Raw genomic sequence first — 22247 nt, 5'->3', positions numbered from 1 at the left:
CACACCGGCCTTTTATGCGCTCGTTTCCGGCTCAGAACGGGTACATATATGACTGGGCGTGTTGATAGGCTGGAAGCTCGACGTGCTAATTTACGTGCGCTGTGGAGCTTGTGGTCGTGTTGGTGGATTAATCGGAAAGTGCGGACCTGTTGACTATTTTCGATGCCTGCAAGGTTAACAAGGACAGCTTGGCGTCGAGAGAGATGCAATGGCTGGCTGGTTACTGGCCAAAGTGTGATGTCATTGGGACTTCACGACGTAACCAGCTGCTAGGGCTATATGGCGTCGTCCGCCTGTCACCTTGGCAGGGAGGTCGGTTACTGCGCGGGATCGAACCCCGTGCGTCTCGTTTCCCGGAGAGGCAGTGGTTAACTCAGATGCGTTAATCATTAAGCTATCAGCACTTACTGGCATGTGCAGGGACGGGACGTGACTTGCTGAGTGTAATTTGGATATGAACAATAGCTTCCCCCCCCCCCCCCCTCCTCCCCCCGACACTTATTCGCTTAGCGGCTATGGGCGTTGCAGCTGCGCGCATTGGTGGCATCACGGGCGTCGTCCTGCCTTTCGCCTGGCCTGGACTTCACGCGGGTTTTGATCTCGGTGGCTTGTCGCCATGCATGCGGTAGCGTTAGGAAGCCGTCTGCCCGAGCGGTCGGGATGAGACCCCCGTGGATGGGAAGGCTGCGAGTAAACCGTCCCCAGGTCCTGCGTCGCCGCCGCCCTCGAGTCCGGTGGGAACATCAGCGGGTGGCCAGACGCGGGCTGAGTTGTCTGCCGGTACTGCGGTTGCGGCACCGCGTCCGTGCCGGTGTTGGTCGCCGCGCGTCAGCCCCGCCGGGGCGAAAGGACGCCTCGTCCGGCACTGCGCGCACCCAGCTCGCCCTTACATGATTTTCGTGGAGATGGATGTCATCAGTGCGTCTGTGGGGCGTGTTGCCTGACAGACAACTACAGACGTCGCTTCTTCCAAAACGCGGCGGCTCTTGTGGCAACCTGTGGTCGTGCGTTCAGCGGGATGGCAGAAGCAACGTTGCATATTTTTGCGATGGGGCGCGACTATGGTCCGTTGGAATCCATCAAAGATTGTTCCACTATAAACGCCACCTGGCGGCGAAACCAACCGGCTTCACGGAGCGAAACTTTGACAGCACGCTTATGATGCCAGTGAAATTAGCGGTATGGGCAGCGACGGGTCACGAATTCGATTAAATTGCGTCATTGAATGTTGCTGTCAAATTGCTGTCAGATGATCAATTATGTCACGAGAACCGAAAATGACGTATGCTTTGCAGCATCATGTGGCCTTCACGGTCAAATTCGGATGCATATGGTGGTGGACTCAATATTACCCTAAAAAAACACCGGCCAATTTCAACTTTCAAACATCAGGATATTTGCCAGCGCAAGAACTAGCGTCCGTCACACAATCCTGACCTTTTAAGGTCATCACTCAAGACCTAATTCAGGGTCAGATGACTGGGAACTTATCACCTAAAGGCCACCGGCTGGATCCCATCTTTTGAGGCACCAGAATACTCACCAGCGCAAGATCCAGCGTCCCTCAAAGGTCCTCAAATTCAAGAACACCGTTCGAGGTCAAATTCGCGGCAAAAAAGGGAACTCCATATTATCACCAAATTACCGGCAGATTTCGCATTTTCAAGGATCAGAATATTCACCACTGAGGAAAGTAGCGTCCCTCAAAAGTCCCGCAAAACTGGAGATGACCTTACTAGGCCAAATTCAGCCTGAAAGCCCGACATTTTTCTTGAAGGGTGACCTTGAGAGGTCAACATTTTGAGGGACTTGGGTTCATGCACTAGTGACTATTTTGATACTTAAGAATTTGAAATCAGCCGGTAATTTCTCGGCGATACTCTTTTGTTTATTTCGGGCCTGAGCAGTCCACAGGCAAACGCCTAATCGTGGAAACGGACACAAACACACACACAAACACACACGCGCACGCACGTACGCAGGCAGGCAGGCAGGTGTAGCCGGGCCGAACACTAATGCTAGGTGAGCGCAGTCAAGCCTGTGATGGTAAACGTATAGAAATAAGATTTCAGACTGAGAAAAGCGTGCCTTGGTAGATGCTGTTTTGAAATAAGGGAGATGTTTGTTCATAATCCAGTGGAGGACACCAGTATGAGTACTCGAACCCAACTACACGAAAAACGGTGTCGTAGTTCGAATCGAGAAAGATGGGAAATGGTACCATTGCTCCAAATAACGATGCCGCACTCGATCAATGAGCGCACATGAGCGTTGAAGGCACGCAGCAAAGCCCTGTGATTGAACCGCGCTTTACGAAAACACGGCAACCTTTGCACGCTTCGCATGGGAAGGCCAGCACCCTGTATAGCTTTGAGGCGGTCGAATCTTTGTGGATGGCAAAAGTACGTTTGGTGTCCAGGAAAACGCCAAGATCACCAATGTACTGGCAGCTACCCAAACAGCAACCGTCTAGTGCATATGAGTACTGAACAGGTGAAGTGCGGATGGTGAATGAGATGGAATTGCACTTAGCTGGGTTCAGTTTCAGTCCCCAATTGTTGGACCATTTACAGAGGCGATCCAAATCCGCCCGAAGCGTGGGCAATCTCACGTTGTCCATTCGGTGACGAATTTACGCATCATCAGCGTACATAGCATTCACTCTCAATTTCGTCAGGAACATAAAGCAGAAAGCAGGTGAATAACAACGGTCCCAGGATGCTGCCCTCCGGGACACGCTTAAAAATTGAAATGAGCCGGCAATGTTTGAGTAATGTAGAATTCCGCATCCGTTGAGCCTCAATTTCACTTTGAAAGTGACGTTCAGTTCTCGGGACGTTTTTGACGGACGCTGATTCTTGCGCTGGTGAATGTGCTGGTGCTTAAAACAAGTTGGATCCGCCGGTAGTTTTTGGCAATATGGAGTTCCTCGTGCTTTTACAGTGCTTTTAACCTTAAGGATCGTATGATACTGAAAAATAAATGTTATTTTGACTGTTTCCGAGCTCAAATTGATCAACCCACGTTTTTAGTGAAATTGGAACTCGTCGCTGAATAAATGAGTGAATAAATAGCCAACTTCACGGACATGCTTGTGTGCCTGTTGGCCGGAAAAATATATAGTTTGATAGCATCATCGCCACGTCTGGCGGCGTCTAATTAAAAATGTCCCGTACCTTTGAACGACTCCCGACATGCATGCCTAGCCGTCCGCTTTTTTAGCACTAAGTCTGCGATGATGGCCCGGTTTCAGGCCGCAGGCTTGAAAAATGGCCTTACACTGAGACATCACACAAGCGGGCCACAGAAAATATATTTTTCCACTCTACGCGTTTTTTCAGTTTTTGGCACCCCGATACGCGAGGTGCCGAACATGTTGTAGACTGAAAACTAGGTTTACGGCCAAGACTAGACATTTCATCGCACACTGCTTAATCTAACTTAAAGCCTCTGTGCTCATAGTAATACATGCAATGTATTGCAATGTATGCATTGTGTTGTGCTGCATGTATTGCAATGTATGTATTGCAATGCAGATGTATTACATGCAACGCGCACTAGCATGAGTTCTCAGCGTGTAAGGGGTTTTTTAATAGTAACGGAAGGCATCGTCATGAGAGGTATAGGTGGACATTAGCCACGTCCATGAAGGCAGCTATTAATGTTGACACAAGCTCCGATTCCACTGAAAACGCTTCGGGTGACCAATTACGGCGCGAGAACACCGAATCTAATGCCTGTTTTTCAATGTCACGTGACGTTCGAGGTCCAAATCAAAGAACCTTATCGCCCAAAGGTTATCAGCCGATTCCAAATATATATAGTTGGAATCCTGTCGATCGCATAAACCAGCGTCCGTCGAACAGACTTGACCTCTCAGGGTCAAGTTTTAAGGTCGAATGACCGATCTTAATATCATGCAAAGGTTGTCGATCAATGTCGTTTTTTAAGATGCCAATCTTTCTTAGCATATATCCCAGTGTTCGTCGAAATGTCCTGGCCTACCGAAGTCAAGTGTCAAGGATAGGCTCAAGGTTAAATGACGAGAAACGTTGGATGAGTATTGGGACTATTTCACAGCCGCTTGTTTACACGCTAAAGAAGATTCTAATGTTGAAATCTAAAATTGCCCCGAAACTCCTGAGCGATGTGTGCAGCTTTCCATATTTTTCTTAAGCGTTTTATCCGAACATTTCAAATGGATGGATTTCTGGCATCAGAGATCACGCTATGCAGTGCATGTTGTGTGAGTCCTGACCCCTTCCATCCGACGGCGCAGCCCCACGTCAGCTTTTTCTAGTGATTCTATGACAGAATTTTATGGCGAAAGCTTATCGTACCGCAATGCTCGGCACGGTCTGCCCTGCCCTCTGATGTCATCTGATCTTTATTGCGGCCGCTGCCACTGACCGCAAGTCATACCTATCAAGGTCAAATGGCGAGCACTTAGAGCGACTTGAACTTACTTTGTCACGGCTGGGTGAATCGGAAGGCCTGCGCGCGAACCAAATGAGCCATCAGGACGAACATTTTATCTAGAATTTGACCTTGAAGCGTGACCTTGTGATGTTACGTATCATTGACGCACGCCAGTTGATGCGCTGAAGAAAAATCTGATGTTTAAAATCCGAACTGGACCAGAAACTTTAAGGCAATGTAGGAGTTCGTTATTTGATCTTGAATTTTGCCACAAAGTTTGGCATTGAGAGGTTAGAAATTGTTGAGGGATGCTGGTTTGGGCGCCGGAGAAAATTCTGATGCCTAAAAATCCGAAGTTGGCCGGCAACTTTGGGATAATGTGTGCGATTCTCCGCCGTTTGGCCTTATATTTGGCTCAGAAATGCGGCTTCTCGACAGATCTAGTTGATGCGTTAGAGGATATTATGGCGTTTAATAATCAGAAAAAAAGATTGATGTCTTCAGGGTGATATAAAGCTGCCCGCCACTTTATCTCGAATTTGACATTGCAGGTCACTCGATATTGGAAAACAGACAGGGTGAGTTTTTTGTGCTGTGATTAGTTATCATAGGCAGATTTATTGACATTGGAGCTCGTTGCTGCATAAATTCCCTGCTTCACGGACGCACGCTCGTCCTACGTCAATGTGGGTGGCAAATCAGTGTTTTGTTCCAAAATCAAGACACCGAATACCTACTAACAAATGCGTGACAAGTCCACTCTGGTATCTGATCGACACTCAATGCTCCATAAACAATGACCCGAAGCGCAGCAAGTTTCCAGCCCCGCTCTTGTGAACATCTCAAGCAAGAAGGAGACGGTTTGGTTAGATGCATCAGTTTTCAGTTCGACAAAATTCTGGATCCCCTGGCGTAGTAGCGTGTATCGGGTATTAGAATGTACGAGCCCGGTTGAGGTTTTAAGTGGTAGTGTTCGCACAGATTTCTGATAATTCTCTGCATTTCAAGTGTCTTCCAGTTTTGAGGTGCCAGATTTTGCTTAACCTTGTTCCCTCGAAACCATAAGCAAAGCTTCGAAAAGTCAAGTTTTCTCAATATCAGTGACCAACGCTTGCTCGAAAATGTTATGTGGCTTTCTGACATAATGAAGCTCAATTATTTTCCACGTAAGAACTCCCACCTTATTATGCTGAAAAACACCATATGCTCTTGGCTTATATAATTTATTTTGTGAGATAAGGAAATATTTTCCGTGCGTGCTTGTTACAAGCGGGTTCTTTATCGACTGGTTTTCCACTGCATGATGGTAAAATATGTCATTATCTGGCCCAGGATCTGTAAAATGCCCTGTATTTTCGGCATCGGAATGTTGATTGAATCTGAGTGTTCGTTTCAACAGTCGAACATTCGGAATCTGAATGCTCGGTTGTAGGGCAGAGTTCCATTGCTGGGTTTGACGATTTACCGCTTCATCTTTCGGTCAATGACGGACAATTAATCTTGCACCAACAAAACATGCAATTCACTACATCACATCACTCAATATCGTTGCAGCAGGCGCAGCTGAAACTGACGATAGCACACCGTTAACCCCTCGCACAGGAAATCTCAAATAACACCTGGCACTTGCTCCACTTCGCTCGTCTAGCTGTTTGGCAGCGGCCGCCGCTTCAGGGGCAGGGGGATGGCGGCGCGCGCAGGGCGGGAGGGTGGGGGGGGGGGGGGGGGGGCGAGACGGGGCCGGACTAGGCCGACCAGCGCCGGACCTCCCCAGTTCACCCGCCGTCCGCCCGGCCGCGTGTGCTCCATCCTGTGCCTGCCCGCCACCCCCTCCAAGCCGCCGCCATGGCCTGCTGGTCCGAGAACTACCACTTCATCAAGGAGGTGTACGACTTCCGCGTGGAGGAGATGAACAAGTGGATGGACGCGCTGGAGGAGAGCAGCAAGAAGCTCATCACCAACAAGGTGTACACGTCGCGCGAGTTTCGCCGGATGCGGGACCAGTTCCGGGTAAGGAGCCGATCGCACGCTCCCGTGGCGCGCTAGTCACGGCTCATGACTTGAAGGCCGAGTCAGACCAGCCGTAGTCCACAGATAGCATGCCGGAGTGCGTACACCAATAGCTTCCGTAGACTTGGGGATCAAATGAAACGATGGCCATTGACATCCGTTGCAGCGGATTAACAGTGCGAGATGTTATTGCTGAAGGACGGAATTATTTATATGAGGAACTCGCGAATGAAATTGAAAGTGCGAGGTTAGCATTTTTGGAACAAAATCTTTGCCCGTCAATTTTTGCTGGGAGCAGACTTCCACCTCAGTTAGTGCACTGATGGTGCGAAGGACAATCTTCGGTGGTCTGAACGGCTCAGATATGCCATCTTTCATGCATTTTTTACGGGAAAGCGGTGCTTTGCAGCTGGGTACCATCGATACTTGCTTTGGAAAACAAGGATAGCATGGCTTGTCGACAAACTGGTTAGCTTGTTTGTGTGTATAACTAGTAGCATCGTGCCTAGTTGTTTGTCATGCTACACTTTGTGGGGCTCGCTTCACTGTATAGATACAAGGAGCGAGATAAAAGGATCAAGCCCTGAAGAAGTGCATCAAAGGAGCATTAATGTTTGAATCCCTTTACATCAGCCTCAACTCGAGCGCGCGCCATAGAACATTCCGTTTTTACGTGGACACAAAATCATCATCAACACCTAGTCGATAAAGCGGGCTAGAAGTGCCTCAGAAGCTGAACCACTTCACATCCATAAATTTTAGTCTCTTACCCTGGACCCCAGACAGATTTTATGTCACCCAGATAGAGCTGGTCATTCTGTCACTTCTTCCATCGCAGTCTTTCATCCTTGATTTTGATAATACTTTTCACGTGAGGCGTAATCGACATGGCTTGAAAATCCACGTTTGCCATTGTCATCACTGTAGCTCAGTCCAGAGAAACAGCCAGTGCAGTCAGTCAAACACCGTACCTGACCACTGTTGATAGACTGTGGATTCGGGTTGAGAAACCGTTTAGCTCGTCAGGGGCTGCTTTTTGTCAAGCGATCATGGAAGGGTCAGGGTGGCACGCGGAGACCTGATGATGACAATGTATAACATGTCGAAATCTTCCGGCCAAAATAGCGGTTGTGCTGGAATTGCTCTGCTGAAGTGGTGGGGCAGCGTCTTCGTAATAAACTGTGCTCAGCACGGGCACTGATTTAATAGCCACCTTTGCAAAAGACTCGATTAAATTTCATTATAGAAAGAAGACAAACGCTGGCCCCAGTTCCTCACGCCACGCTAGTCCTGTCGCAGACCCCTTGCTGAACCTGCTATGGTCTCCTACGGGAGGTCGGAAATGGAGGTGTGTAGCAGATCCTCTCTGTAGATCACTCAGAGACGAAGTAGGGTGTGTGTGTGGGGGGGGGGGGGGGGAGTTAGTACTCCGCGTGGTGTAGCGGCAGCTAGCTCTCGTATTACCCAGTCCCACTGCATAGCTGCATCCTCGCAGCCGGCCAGTTCGCCCTGTGTGCGGTCCGACTGTATAGCTGCACCGTCTTGTTTTAGGAGTCAGTTGAGCCACCAGCCGTCGGCCACGGCAGCGAAGCACGGAGGAGTGGATGGCGGTAAGAAAGGCGTGCTGGTGCTTCTCGGCCCAACGCTGTCACGTTTGGTCACGAACGTCTGACGCTTGTCCAGCAGGTTATGCTATAGCGCTTCACTTGTCGAATGGAAAACATAACTTGACACGCGGAGAATGACGTTGAATGTTCTTTTCTGTTTGAGTTCAATGGCCATGCATCCTTACCATAGTTCTGGCAGATTATTTCTTTTAAAAAGCATTTACGCTCTCTGCTATTCGAATTGAAATATCAGCACTTGCTTTTTTAACACCGTGTGAGCTTTTGCTTGAAAACCTAGGCACGCATCAGTAACCAGCTGCACATCAATGTCAGTAGGTCAGACACGCGTGGCGCAATATTTCACCGATCAGTCATGAACGCATGCTGTGCGGCGCAGTATCAATGCAAGAACCTGAAGCGCGAGGAGCTGAAGGTATGGTTGGCGGACATGCTGAAGCTGCTGAACCAGAAGTCGGACCAGAACCTGGAGACCGAAAAGAAGCGACTTGAAGCGCTGATCCAGCGTCACACCGAGGTGCTACCCGGCATCGAGGAGAACATGCGCAAGGTGAGGGGCACCAGCGAGGAGAACATGCGCAAGGTGAGGGGCACTAGCGGGGAAAACATGCGCAAAGTGGGAGGCACCGAGAATATGCGCGAGGTGAAGGGCATCAGCTTGGAAAACATGGTCAAGGTGAGGGTCACCAGCGGGGAGAACATGCGAAAGGTGAGGGACACCAGCTGGGAGAACACGCGCAGAGTGGGAGACACCCTGGTGCCTGAATGTGTAGGGTGGAAATAGGACATGGATAAGATAGGATAGGAGGGTGTGGGTTCTGGGAGAATGAGGGCGAGAGAAAGGAGAGAGGAAATTGTGAGCTATTGCACAATCTAGGTGGTGTAAAATTAAAGTGGGAAAAACACAAATATCCGTCTGCTTTAGCAGCATGCGCTGATGTACAAACACTCCAAACTGCAAGTGAGTAGAAACCCTCGGCACCTAGACGCGGACAACAAACTGCCATCCGTCGGTCGGGAACTCAGCGGCCGCAATTTTCCAGCTCTGTTGTGGCCCGGCAGGCAGCGCTGGTTACACCGGCTCGACCATTCAGGTCGATGAGATGGCCTGTGATGTCGGTTGAGTTCGTGATGTCTATGCACTGTCCCGGGCGTGCAGGCAATTCATGACAATTCATTCATTCATTCATTCATGCATGACAATTACACAAACGACAGAACGGGCATTCAGCTTTATCTCGCCACATGCAGCAGGCGCCCATAAACTTACCAAAATAATCACATCGCACCGAGCTACGAAAACCCTGGACTTCATTTCCGGTCTGTTTAAATTGAGTTTGAAATGTGCGCTTTACGATGCAGTGTTTTGGTCTGTGCTGAGCTACGAAACAACGCCAGCGACCGAAGTGTCGGGTCTTTTGAAATATGTATTTCAGCTTAGATTTCCCACATGCGAATTCAGTCTGTCTATTTCTTGTACACTTTCGTAAAAATGATCATCATACAAGCGGAGATTGGAAACCAACAGTGATGTATTAATGCATATGTGGAAACGTTGTGTTCATCATATCTTCATCTGCTGCACTGTTTATTGTTACACTTTTGCATCATATGGGTACCCTTCATCAAAAAATAGTTCAAAAATTCCTCGTTCTTGGTAGGACTCTCATTTATAACTTGCACATCGCTAATGACCAACCTTTAGAGCCCCTCGGACACACTCTTTTGGGACAGAGGTACTTCTCCGCAACCAAAAGTCAGCAAGGTATATATATATATACATATATATATATATATATATATATATATATATATATCGTCCCCGGCGACCATCTGCTTGTTAAGGCATGATGTACAACTTCTGATGAACAACCGCTCCCTCCGCACCAGGTGGACGTGTACTCGCGCTGCTACCAGTACGTGGATGACATCACGCCGCTTCTAAAGCTGCTCGAGGATCTGCGGAGGAAATCCACCGAAGACGTGAGTCAAGCGATACACTGTCACCAGCGCAGCTGTGGCGAGACACTGTTACCAACGCAGCTGTGGGGAGACACTGTCACCAGCGCAGCTATTGCGAGACACTGTCATTAACGCAGCTGTGGCGAGACACTGTCACCAACGCGGCTGTGGCGAGAGACTGTCACCAGCGCAACTGTGGCGAGACACTGTCACCAGCGCAGCTGTGGCGAGACACTGTTACCAGCACAGCTGTGGCGAGACACTGTCACCAGCGCAGCGGTGGCGAGACACTGTCACCAGCGCAGCTGTGGCGAGACACTGTCACCAGCACAGCTGTGGCGACACACTGTCACCAGCACAGCTGCGGCGAGACACTGCCACCAGCACAGCTGTGGCGAGACACTGCTACCAACGCAGCTACGACAGTCACTAACGCAGCTGTGACGAGACAGTCACCAACGCAGCTGTGGCGAGACACTGTCACCAACCCGGCTGTGTGATGTATGCGTGATCGACCGCAAAAGCCAAAATCTGCCGTACATTGTAGTTCCTAAATAAATACCCCGTCATTATTTTGGCTATACTACAAAGACGGACGCATAGAACTGTTGGCAAGACGTGGTGTGGTGTCCATTTCAACAGACAGAAATTTGGCCTGAAATTCAGATACGACTTCAATTTTAGAGGTAGGTGGCTCCAGTGGAGGGACGCGCCACTTTAAATAATGACATGCGGTTCGGTTTTGGGTATTACCGTCGGTGGAGCCGTGAGGCGTTTATATTCATAGTGTGATGTTACATTATTATCGTCATTTACGCCATGGTGTTGAACCGTGGTGGCTCCCCGGTTCGTCATCACAAATTAAATCGTTTACTTGGACATGCCGTGCTTGATATATTTAAACATCGCACCTTCCAGAACATGCCCATTGTGGTGTATATATTATAATGTTTGTTGCATAGGCTGGTAAATGTCTCCGCCAAGTGACAGTCATAAAACTGTAAATTGCTTTTGGCTGAGTATTCGCTCTCCTCCTTTGCAGAAGTTGAGTTAAAAGTTGCAATTACTACGTTTGGTAAAGCACATACGAAATTTCAATGTGGCCCAGGACGACAGACACGAATGTTGCACCCGAATACCAGATATTGGAGAAAGGAAAACACGTCTTTCCCTACTCACATTCCCAGAAGTAGTTCCGAACTATTTTTCGTAACGGTTGCCAGCCAAGACGCAGAACACCCGCTTTTCCCCGGCTGTGTAACCGTGTAAGTACCAGCTTTGGGTTCACAGCTGCCATTATTTTCACGCTCCTTTTGACGTTAAATGTCAGCATTCACCTACCCACTTGAGTTCCGGATTTTATTTGTTTGTTGACCGCATTGTTTTGCCTCATCGATTCCCCTATTTTGTAGGAGCACGACAAGAAACCTGATTCCGGTGGATCGAAGGTGAAATGTTTACTTTTCCGCCGCATGTGAATTGCATGTAGAAAGCTTGCCGTCCCACCTCTTACTGTTTGGTGTGCTTAGACTGACTGGTGCCACTAATACCACTGCAAACACGATCCAGATGATGACGCAGATGTCAAAAACCAGTATCGACTGGCAGTGTCTAGCAAGCCTACGACGATGCAGGGGGTGGGCATGACACCAATGTGGGTGCGGGTGTCACAGTCGTCAAGGAATGCTGCATATGAGGTAATCGGCCTCCTTTGTTAGATACGTGTTTGCACAAGGAAACAACCGTCAGAGACTTTTTGAAGAATGACTCATGGTATAACGTATGATTATTTGAGTTCGATGAAGGTTCCACATGTGGCATCCCATGATTGACGGAAGATGATCGGTCTCATGTTATGTGTCAGTGTGTGTGTGTGTGTGTGTGTGTGTGTGTGTGTGTGTGTGTGTGCGGTTCATTAGCATTTGACTCGCTATGAGGCTGGCATTGATGTCGCATGATGGAGTCTGCTGGTATCCGATGCGTGCCCCGACGATAATACCACGAGCGATGCCAGGAACACGTAAAACTACCGCCAGCTACATATCACTCCATTCAGTCCAACGGGGAGCAAGTTCTACCCAAATCAGTCGTTTTCAGGACGGACGCCGCTGTTGTCACGCTACTAGCATCACCTCATGTCCACGGCGACCGTCTATGTGCCTTGTTCGTCACATGTGTCTGCGCTCGTGACGACGTCAAGGGTTTTTCAATTTATGCACTTTGTGGTCGGTTTTAAACTCGTGCAATGGCGTTTCGTTGTTTGTGGGTGTGTTTTTACCAGCATTTGGCAAATAGTCTGGTCTAGGACACCGGCAAACAATAGCATGGATGGCGCCTGGGTCATGCACCACGCCACCCCACTCAGAGATTGTTTACCAGGCTATCAACACATCACTGCCCAAGCTCAATTCTTAGCGCGCCTTTCGTTCGTTAGACGCTGGCAACAGATGCCATACTCATGGTAGTACGCATGCCTGCACTTATATTTTAACAGGTTTGTGGTGTGCACAACATCTGTAAATGTTTTTGGGAATGGTTTTATTGTACCTACTTGTCCCGTGCATTGATTTAATCGACACTAAATTCAACACCATCATGGCGTGAAGTCTGTGCCAGCAGTTCGTTTACCAATGGCAATCGCGATGTTGCTCATGTCGGTCGTAATTGAGACTGACGTCCCTGCCCACTCCTGGCGATTCTGAGCCTCCCTGGCCCATCCTTGCGGCCCGCGCGGTCCTGCACGACTGCGCCAGCGTCCCGCCTCCGCCTCTGGACTGTGCCGCGCTGACACGCAGCTGTACTGCGGTCCTGCCGGGTCACAGATCCACCCGGACAGCACCGAGCAGGTCACCACCTTCATCGAGAACCAGGAGGCCAACATCGCCAAGATCGAGGAGAAGCGCGGCGAGTTCCAGCAGCTGCTGAAGCGCGGCGAAAAGCTGGAGGGCCAGGCCGACTGTCCCGACTTTCTTAAGGAGCAGGTGAAAGGTCTCAGCGAGCTCTTCATGGACACCGAGCAGAAAGCCAAGCTCAAGCTGGATATCCTGAAGAGTGAGTCGCCCACCATCATATGGACCCTTCATATGTCCGGTCATATGAACATTATATGGTAATATATATACATATAGAACTTTATATACATATAGATACACACATGTATATATATATATATATATATATATATATATATATATATATATATATATGGCGCCATTCATATGACCGTTCATTGTTTTGGAGGAGCAGCTCTCTTGGTAGCTAGGGGAGGCAGGTCAGAACAAACCATGTATCACAGTTGACAATGGACCCAAGTTGTTCAATCATGTGGGGGACCAGTTGGCCGTGGGCGTCCATAGCCCATGCTCTGCGGAGAAATCGCCATCATTGTGACAATTACAGTCGTAAGGGCAAAATACCCGGCCTTCAATGGCACAGTAGGTGCTGGGTGAGCGAGGGTATCAAATAATAACTGGGATACATTATGGCAATACTCCACATATGAAAAATATTGTTCATGTAAAATCAGCAGCCTAAGACCTCCTTGCTTAGGCCTGAGATGTTGTTCAAAAACGTTTTAATCCTTGCTGTGGGATTTCATTACTTTTGACATTCAGGGTGTAACACCCCTAGCGATTACAAAAACGATGTGATAGATTTTAAAAAAAAATGCGGTATTTCACTTTGCAGTCCCTTTTGTGCGCCGTGTATCGGAATCTGAATCGATGTATGCGAAGCTCCTCTCAGCAGCCATCATCACACCCACGCCTGACTCCAGCCTCACCTCTCGCCAGACAACGAGAAGGCGTGGCAGGAGTACGAGGAGGACAAGGTGACGATGGTCAACCTCCTGGACCAGGCCGACGAAAAGCTGCGCAACATTCGCAAGCTGTTTGACCCGCAGCAGGGCGCCGAGGACCTGAGCATGCGCACCGAGCAGGCTGAGAAGACCCGCCAGGCCAACGAGGCCTGCTTCACCAAGCTGAAGGCCAACGTCGACATCATCTGCGGCATCTGCTCCCCGGACAAGAAGGAGGAGCTCGGAAAAATCGTGAGTGCAGCTTCGGTATCCGTTCCCGGACATAGAGGAGGGAGCCCAAATGGTGAAAGCAGCTTACATGACGCCGGGGGGGGGGGGGGGGCGCCTGAAAGTAGTCACGCGGTGCCAATATTGCGACCCAACAGTCATAGCATGCAGCGTTGCTGTGCGGTCGAGTGAGACGCACAGTGCGCGAATGGTAATCTATCAATCTATCAATGCTCTGCATTGGCTTGAATTGACGAAATGGCTGAGAGTTGGGTGCGGAAATGTCCGGACGGTCACAATTTTCGTCTCATTTTACGGCCACAAGATTCGATTTGTTGATACAACTATTTTATTCAAAGTACCGCGCGAATAAATTGTTAAACATTTGAGTTACTTTCTTCCACAAAACAGTTAAAAAAAATTCCACAACCATTTCAGCACTTTCGGAAACAAGTTCGAACGGAGTGACTAAACCAGGATGACTTCTCGAATGCATATTTAGCGGTCGTGTGCGGCTATTCCAGATGAAAGGATTCGAGGAGCGCAACGCCGTTTTAACTAACACGGATGACCGCATCAGCAAGCTCAAGAAGTATACTACGGATCTGCAGGCAAGTTTTGCAAAGCACCTGCTTCAACTGCTTCATGAACTGCAACTGTTGATGTTCCTCGACACGTTCCTCGGTTCCCACGTGGGGACACGGGTCCTAACTCTGGTTGCGCCATGATCCCTGAGCGGTTATGTAGACACTCCAGTCGCAGGCGTTCCGTAAAAAAGGCGCACGTCGAGGTACATTGCATTCAATTCAACACAAAACTTCGTCACGCTACATGTCATATTGCATGCTGTCTATTGGTGACCGGATGGTCTCCAGACACCTTCCATTTGGGTACTCCGTCACTACGCGGTTCGATTGATATCTCAGAGTGTTGGGTGCGGCTTGACGCAAAGCAACTGAAGTCGCTTCCCGATCCCGCCGGCAGACCTTCGTCGACAAGAAGGAGGCTTCACTGGCATGGCTTAAGACCGGTCAGGAGCAGCTGGACGAGTTGATGAAGTTCCCCGGTGAAGACAAGTCGGACGAGAAGCTGCTGATGACCGTCAAGATGCAGAAAGACATGGAGACGCAGCTGACCATCCTGGCCGGGCTGATCACTGAGTCGGAGCGTCTTCTGGGGGGTTAGTCATTGTGCGCCGCGTGGGAGATTTATCCCTCTCGCCTCCTCGCGCGCTTTACAGGGGTTTAGCGAAACAACCGTACCAGGAGCTTATCAAGAGGACATGGGCGATATGAAAAAAACTCCCTTCTCAAGCCTCCGCTGTCTCTCAGCGTAATCCCAAAACACTCTGGGCTAAGGTTCGTAACAACAAGCACAGTCACGTATCATTTGCACCCGTTGGCTGCCGCCAAACAACAGTACAACAAATAACTAACAATTTCGATGACCGTGAAGGACAAATGCAATGCATGCTTTCAGCGCGCGGAGATATTACGGATATCTGTCGATGCCCACCTAAGCCTTCTTAATCACGCCTCTGGCTCTCCAGGGCACAAACCGCAATATTTAACGACATCTGACTTTCAATTCTATGACGTAACCGGACCCAGATATCAGCCCGCAATGTCTCCTTTACACGTCGTCATAGTAAACCGCAGAGGCATTCTACTGCGTAGCGGAGCGACACGATGTCACTTCAGTCTGCACGACTTCTCAAGAAAAGTGCGGCAAGTAGTGAAATCTGGCCTCAAAACTACCAATCCCAATATGCACTAATGATATCAAATTGCATTGCTTTGGTATGTCATTGGTGTACACCTCTTAGGCCAACCTCTATCCCAGACAGCACCAGCTTTAAAAGAGGGGCGGTTCACATAAGCATTAACTCTGCTTCATAACGTAGCTCCTTTAGATCTTTAAGCTTAGAACCCCTGGAGTAAGCCTGTCCCTGCTTCTGTGCTACCCTCGATACACCTGCCACCATGGTATCACCGTTTGTGGTTGGTCAAAAAGGTGTAGGTCGACGGCCAACTACTTAGGATAGCAGCGCTATTACCTACCGTAACTCACCAACACGCGTGAAGCCCGATGGATGGCTTCGACGACCGCCAACCAAAAACAAACTCCAGCCCCAGCGGGCCATCTTTCAGTGCATACACCATTTGATGCATGTAACTGATTGTCACATGAGCTCCGCCACTTGACACTACCTTGGTTTAAGAATTTATTGAGGGAGCTGTTGCCTGAAGAATGGACGATATGCTGCAGTGCAGCGTGGCTGGGTATTTGATTCTGAAACCGATGTCTATGCACAAGTGCACATTTTCTCCGCTTTGTCCTCTGGTGTATTACCTGCTCGTCCATTTGTGCTGCATCCTGAATTAACAAGAATCTTGGAATAGGCACACATTATGGAAGCGTATAAAAAACGGCACTTCACGAACAGCACCAGCCTTATTCCTTGTGAAATATCCAGGAAAGTGGAGAGATAGATGTATTAATATTTCGACCTTTTTAATCCATCGGAATGAATAATAAAAGTCGTCAGCCGAGTAGTAAAAGTCCTCAGATGTTTCGCTGGACACCCTCTTCAGTTTATTGTTCAGTTCCTCTAGCTTATTCTTCACTTGCTCCATCATCACAAGGTTATCCTCCACCACCGATATCAGTAGTTTATCGAAACTGTGCACTGACTACTGATATTCGTTTTAATAAAGGCATGTAGCCTAAATGTCGATGCATCTATCCCTCCCCTCTCCGAGCTAATTTACGAGGAATAAGGCTACAAGTACTGTCTTTTTATATGCACGATGTTCCTTGCGAACGCACTCATAAACTTGCTTACTTACGAGAACGTTATGAAAAGTAATGTATAGATATGAAATACCTGCCATACGACGTTAAATGCGTCACATGTTCCGTCTATGTGATATTTTTCCACCAGCCCTCCTGATATCTTGAAAACCCTACGCGAGAGCACAGGGTCAACCTGAAAAGCGACCGTGTCGGCTGTCTCATAGGGAAGAACAACTCGGTGGCAGAGGGTCACCTCCTGGAGGTGGAGCAGGTGAAGAACAAGCTGGAGGAGCTGAACAACAAACTGAAGGAGGTGTCCGGCGAGATATCTGAGGACCTCCACCACTGGGCCGACTACCAGGTGAGTCCACGTCCTCTCGTCGCAGCCTCGAGCCGGTGTCCCGCCGGAGTATGACTCCTGCCGGCGACTGCTGATCCGCTATCTGGCTGTTGGTGACAACATCTCACGGCAGACCTCTGCTGCCTCCAGCGTGAAATGCTGTGTGGAACAATAAGCTTATACCTGTTGCCTATGTTACGGGTGTCATGGTCTGGTACGCTTCTGCGGATGTCTTTAGCCCCATGGATCAAGCCATATGGACCCCTTCTTTTCGCCCCTGGCCGTGACTCCTGCCGCTTGGCCTGCCGCAGGCTGAGCTGAAGACGTTCCAGCCGTGGGTGACTGAGGTCGAGGAGAGGATCAAGGGAGGCCAGAAAAAGCCAACCAGTCTGAGCGAGGCGCAGGAGATGCTTAAGTCTGTGCAGGTTGGAAACATACGATGCTCTCAGACGTCTGCACAGCAGTTTTAACGTCTAAAGCGTACTAAGTGCGCGTGGTTGCATTTCACTATAACGTAACTTCTGGAAAGTGACAGGTAGCAGTTGGCTACCTAACCGCGGTTGGCGGTAGGCTACCTGGCAGCTGGCCACCAAAGCGTTGCACGAATGGACTCTTAAGATTACATTTGTCCAAATTGCTCGTTTGTCAGAATTGTAGAACGGATGCTGCATGCAGCAATGAGGGACCGTAACCCATTACTCCGAAGGCCCCGCTGTCCGCTCGGGTTGGCGGCAGCGTTCATCTGAACATCTTGTGCCAAAGGCGTCGCCGCCTCGGACCGAGCCTGGTCGAACGTGCTGTCTGAGCGCTGGCACGACCCGACTACCGCCGCACTGACGGACGGTGGCGGTACCCGGCAGGAGTTTGACACCGACATCAAGACGCGCCTGGGCAACCTGGACAAGATGACCGAGACGGTGACGATGATGACGCAGCATGAGAAGGCCGACCGCGAGATCACCGAGTGCCGCGAGCGGCGCCAGGTGGCCGAGAAGGTGTCCGCCGAGTGGGTGGAGAAGACGCAGAAGCTTGTGCAGCAGTGGGAGGAGCTCAACGCCACGGTAGGCGCGGCACGGCGCGACCCAGCCGACCAGCAGATAGATGGTCTGCCCGTCCCTCTCACCGCGGCGGCCGGAGCAATGTATCCGTGTTTAATGTGCACTTATACGCAGCGTACTGGTTATGCAAGGAACTTTGCTTGCATTGCTGTTACGTCATTGTTTTTCGTTTGGCGAAGAATGTAGAGGCCTCTAAACGGGATGGCTTAAGTGCATTCTGTTTAAGCTATCTGCTTAGGTGTACGTGAAAAAATATGGAACCATGGATGCACCCACAACGACCAGAAACACGTGACTATTCCACCAGCTCGGCATGCAAAGCTTAGGCTGCGGGCGTAGAACGACACTGACAAGGCTAGAGCCCCCAGACGCCCCGACGGGTAGACGGAAGCACAGGGGCGACTTCGGCCACTGACGGCGTGTGTCGACAAAGTGGAAACCTCCGGCGACTGCCAGCTGGCCCCAATTCGTCTGGCGCGCCCGTCAGGTCCGCTGACCACTATCTGGGTTACCACTGACGCCGCGCGGGCCTCCTCCGTGCCAGTTCACGAGCTGGCACACACGCTCGCGCGCGACGACAGCGACGACGCTTCCGCGGTCACACACATGCAGTCAGGCGGGCACCGCTGGGCACAGGAACAAAGGGGCAGATGGGTGGGAACTCGGGAGTAGGAAATGAGCACTGCGGTGGCCAAGCATCCACTCCGGTACAAGTTGGTTCAAACGTGACTGGGCCCAGTTTTTGGCTATTTCGAATGGCAAATCTATTTATATTTATGTTGACATTGATCGACGCAATCATGGCAAAAATTTCACAACTAAAAAACGAGGATTAAACAGAAAGAAAGCATTGCCGCTCTTCAGCCGAAATAACAAGGGATTACATATTGGGTATCACTGCGGGAAACAATTCCACATCTAAACGAGCCTAAATAGAAGCGTCATGTCAACACCACCGATCTGCTTTTGACATTTCTAAGTTGTTGTGGAAATCAATACGTCAGAAGTTGGCATTTGGTAGCATGCACACAATTACGCGAGCATCCTCGCACCAGTGTACACGAAGAAAAGCCACATCCGCGTTACTTGAAATCGACGAACAAAATACCACGAACGAAACACAGTGCAATGACATTTATGGCTTCCGTGACAATGACAGTGGTGCATATTTCAGCATCGTTCACTACATTTTACATGTGAAGTACAGAGATCAAGGAAGGACACTTAAACACTGGCTCCCATTAGACCTCAAGGAACGAATTTCACGGAAATACGCGCATGACATCGCATCATGAGCGCGTATCGTCCGCACGTCTGACAGGCGTGTCCTGACGGGTCGGCAGGTGACGGAGGTGCAGGGCTGGGTGGCGGCCGCCGAGAAGGTGGGCGAGTCCCCCAATCAGGACACCGTCGACGCCACGCTCAACAAGCTCAAGGGCTTCTTCGCCGAGAAGCAGAAGCTGGTGGAGGCGCTGTGAGCGAACGGCGCCGAGCGCTGCGCTGAGGACGGCTGGTCCCAAAAGGCGGCCGTCTGAAGAGGGCGGGGTCGCGAGCTGCCACGCCGATGCAAAAACGCACCTCTTGCTCAGCCGGTGTAAATTCTGCCGGTGCCGACCGGATCGGAGGCGTGTTTGACGCTAAAAATACGTTTGGTCTGGATGAGCGAGCTGGACGTAGAGCGATGAACAGCAGCCAGTTGATGTCCATATAACAAGGCTAAACGAAGCAGTGTAAAATATCCGAGGTCGTAGGAGTGAGCCTTCTCTCTGCTCATGCAATTGTAATGTATTGTGAGGGAGGGGAAGTAAAAGCGCTTCGTGTGAACCTCGCCACGCAGCCTGTTTCTTATTAGCTCTCCTGTATAGCTTCATCTAAATATTGTCAAAAATTAGTGACAACCACGTTTTTTTGTTGATGACCTTGAGATGCATGTCCACGCCAAACAACCTTCTGGCATTGTAAATGCATACAAAGTTTTCTCACGCGCCCGTAGAATAGCGTTTCTCTTATAATTTCTTAATTTTCCCTTCTTTTACTTTTGTTACCCGACCCACATGCTTCCACAACTGCTAGAGTCTCTACAACTGTACGACTGACGCACTCGTCTGCAGCGTCTCGTCTTTTTCAATAAAGTTAGAAAAGACACTGTGTCTTAGAGCAAGGCTGCAGGTCTTGCTGGCGATCAGCCACCTGGAAACCACGTGATTGTCCTCAGAACAGCCCCGGTGCCAGGACTCCATATCGCATCGAGAATTCCTCGCAGGACGATACTGTGGCAGGAGCGTCCAGCGGTCTTTCCGGGCCCACTCGGGGTGGGGTGTACCGAGGCCTCCTCCTGCGCCCTCCTCGGAGGACAAAGAACTGCACCGGTCGGTTCTCTGCCTTCCCAAGAGGACAAACACCGAGTAGCCCCCGAGGGACGGGAATACCCTCCTGCAGGAACACCCACCGTCGGCGCCATCCGACAGTTGTCAATAATGGGTCGGCTCTGAGCGAATTCCTCCGGCTGCCAGCGTCGGCGCGTTTATTTTTATTGTGGGCCGGATAGTTGGACGGTGGGCGGTCGCCAACGGCGTCATGTTCGAGCGGAGGCTGACCTTCGACCAAATACAGGCCGCTGTCCGCCTGCCCGGCCGGGCCGCACGCAAAAATAGCCGGCGGCGCCGCGAGCGACCTTCGTGCCGCCCTGCCCTCCGCAGGAGAGGAAGAACGCAGCGGTGGAGGCGGCGCGGCGACACAAGACGTTACAAGCCGTCGGCCCGGGCAGAGGCGGGGGTGGATGGCGGCGCCGCGCGTTACTGCCTCCAATCGTGCCGGGAACTCGCAGCTCAGACTAGGTGGCAGTTGCTGCACGCTTGTACAACCAGCAGCACATGCGTGCGAGCAACGCTGGGCATAAACGTAGGGCTTTTGAGTGTGTGGTGAGACTTTTTTTGCCACGGTGGGACGTCATGCCTTCTGCCAAGCCAGTGCTAGAAACATGGCAGTGCCCATAGTGCCAGCACCAGGCGTGGTCCCATGAAATCTATTTAACTATCAGCTCATCTATATATCTATCTGTCTACTCATATATACATACACACACACACACACACACACACACACACACACACACACACACACACACACACACACACACACACACACACACACACACACACACACACACACACACACACACACACACACACACACACACACACACACACACACACACACACACACACACACACACACACACACACACACACACACACACACACACACACACACACACACACACACACACACACACACACACACACACACACACACACACACACACACACACACACACACACACACACACACACACACACACACACACACACACACACACACACACACACACACACACACACACACACACACACACACACACACACACACACACACACACACACACACACACACACACACACACACACATATGTATATATATATATATATATATATATATATGTGTGTATCTACTATCTTTGTTATAAAATAAGTTTGCAGGGATGGCCAGTGATGGTCGGATGATCAAGGGTGGTATAGCACAAAACAACACTCTTGAGATAATTATATTCGGCTGGCGTTTGAAATCTTACTTGTATGCTAGGTATTTGTATTCATGCCTTTGTGCAATAGTGGGGCACATTCCAACGACGATGCCAGCCACAGGGCACTTGCTGGAGCCATGGAGTAAATGCGACATAAAAGTAACGCACCACTAGGCGTTCTGTTTCAAACAAATCCAGCGTAGCGGTTATACACAATTTGCAGACGTTGCACGTTACTCAGATTACCCCGTAGGAGTCTCAAACACGAAACAGGTCATCACGTTCTACTTGATGGCTGCTCGACCACCTGACCAGTAAGTGGGGTTTCGTGTCCCTCCGAAGCACAGCATTACGGTCCACTGCCCGGCTCGAGCGGTCCTGGCGGCGGGCGGACCGGGCGCGAGTAACCAAGGCCTTACACGACGCGGT

At 50.1% G+C, this 22247-nt stretch overlaps 1 protein-coding gene across 4 annotated transcripts; it reads left to right on the top strand.

Moving 5' to 3' along the window:
- The first annotated feature begins 6203 nt into the window (after positions 1 to 6203).
- On the top strand, positions 6204 to 20377 carry LOC119091991 (polyamine-modulated factor 1-binding protein 1). Of its 4 annotated transcripts, XM_037214939.1 has the most exons (13): positions 6292 to 6429; positions 7981 to 8039; positions 8434 to 8604; positions 9945 to 10037; positions 11429 to 11464; positions 12839 to 13067; positions 13808 to 14064; positions 14565 to 14651; positions 15025 to 15220; positions 17061 to 17197; positions 17488 to 17601; positions 18037 to 18237; positions 19578 to 20377. In XM_037214939.1, the coding sequence occupies exons 2-13, from the start codon at positions 8034 to 8036 to the stop codon at positions 19710 to 19712; spliced, it is 1662 nt and encodes a 553-aa protein (XP_037070834.1). In that variant the 5' UTR covers positions 6292 to 6429; positions 7981 to 8033; the 3' UTR covers positions 19713 to 20377. The 4 variants fall into 4 exon arrangements, with proteins under 4 accessions (XP_037070832.1, XP_037070833.1, XP_037070834.1 ...); XM_037214937.1 differs by lacking the exon at positions 7981 to 8039 and having other exon boundaries at positions 6204 to 6429; XM_037214938.1 differs by lacking the exons at positions 7981 to 8039; positions 11429 to 11464 and having other exon boundaries at positions 6204 to 6429.
- The last annotated feature ends 1870 nt before the right edge of the window (positions 20378 to 22247 follow it).

This window comes from Pollicipes pollicipes, unplaced genomic scaffold (assembly GCF_011947565.3).
Source record: "Pollicipes pollicipes isolate AB1234 unplaced genomic scaffold, Ppol_2.1 Scaffold_3447;HRSCAF=4054_pilon_pilon_pilon, whole genome shotgun sequence".
Lineage (NCBI taxonomy): Eukaryota > Metazoa > Arthropoda > Thecostraca > Pollicipedomorpha > Pollicipedidae > Pollicipes > Pollicipes pollicipes.
The sequence above is the reverse complement of the archived record's forward strand: the minus strand, read 5'-3'. Positions and strand labels throughout refer to the sequence as shown.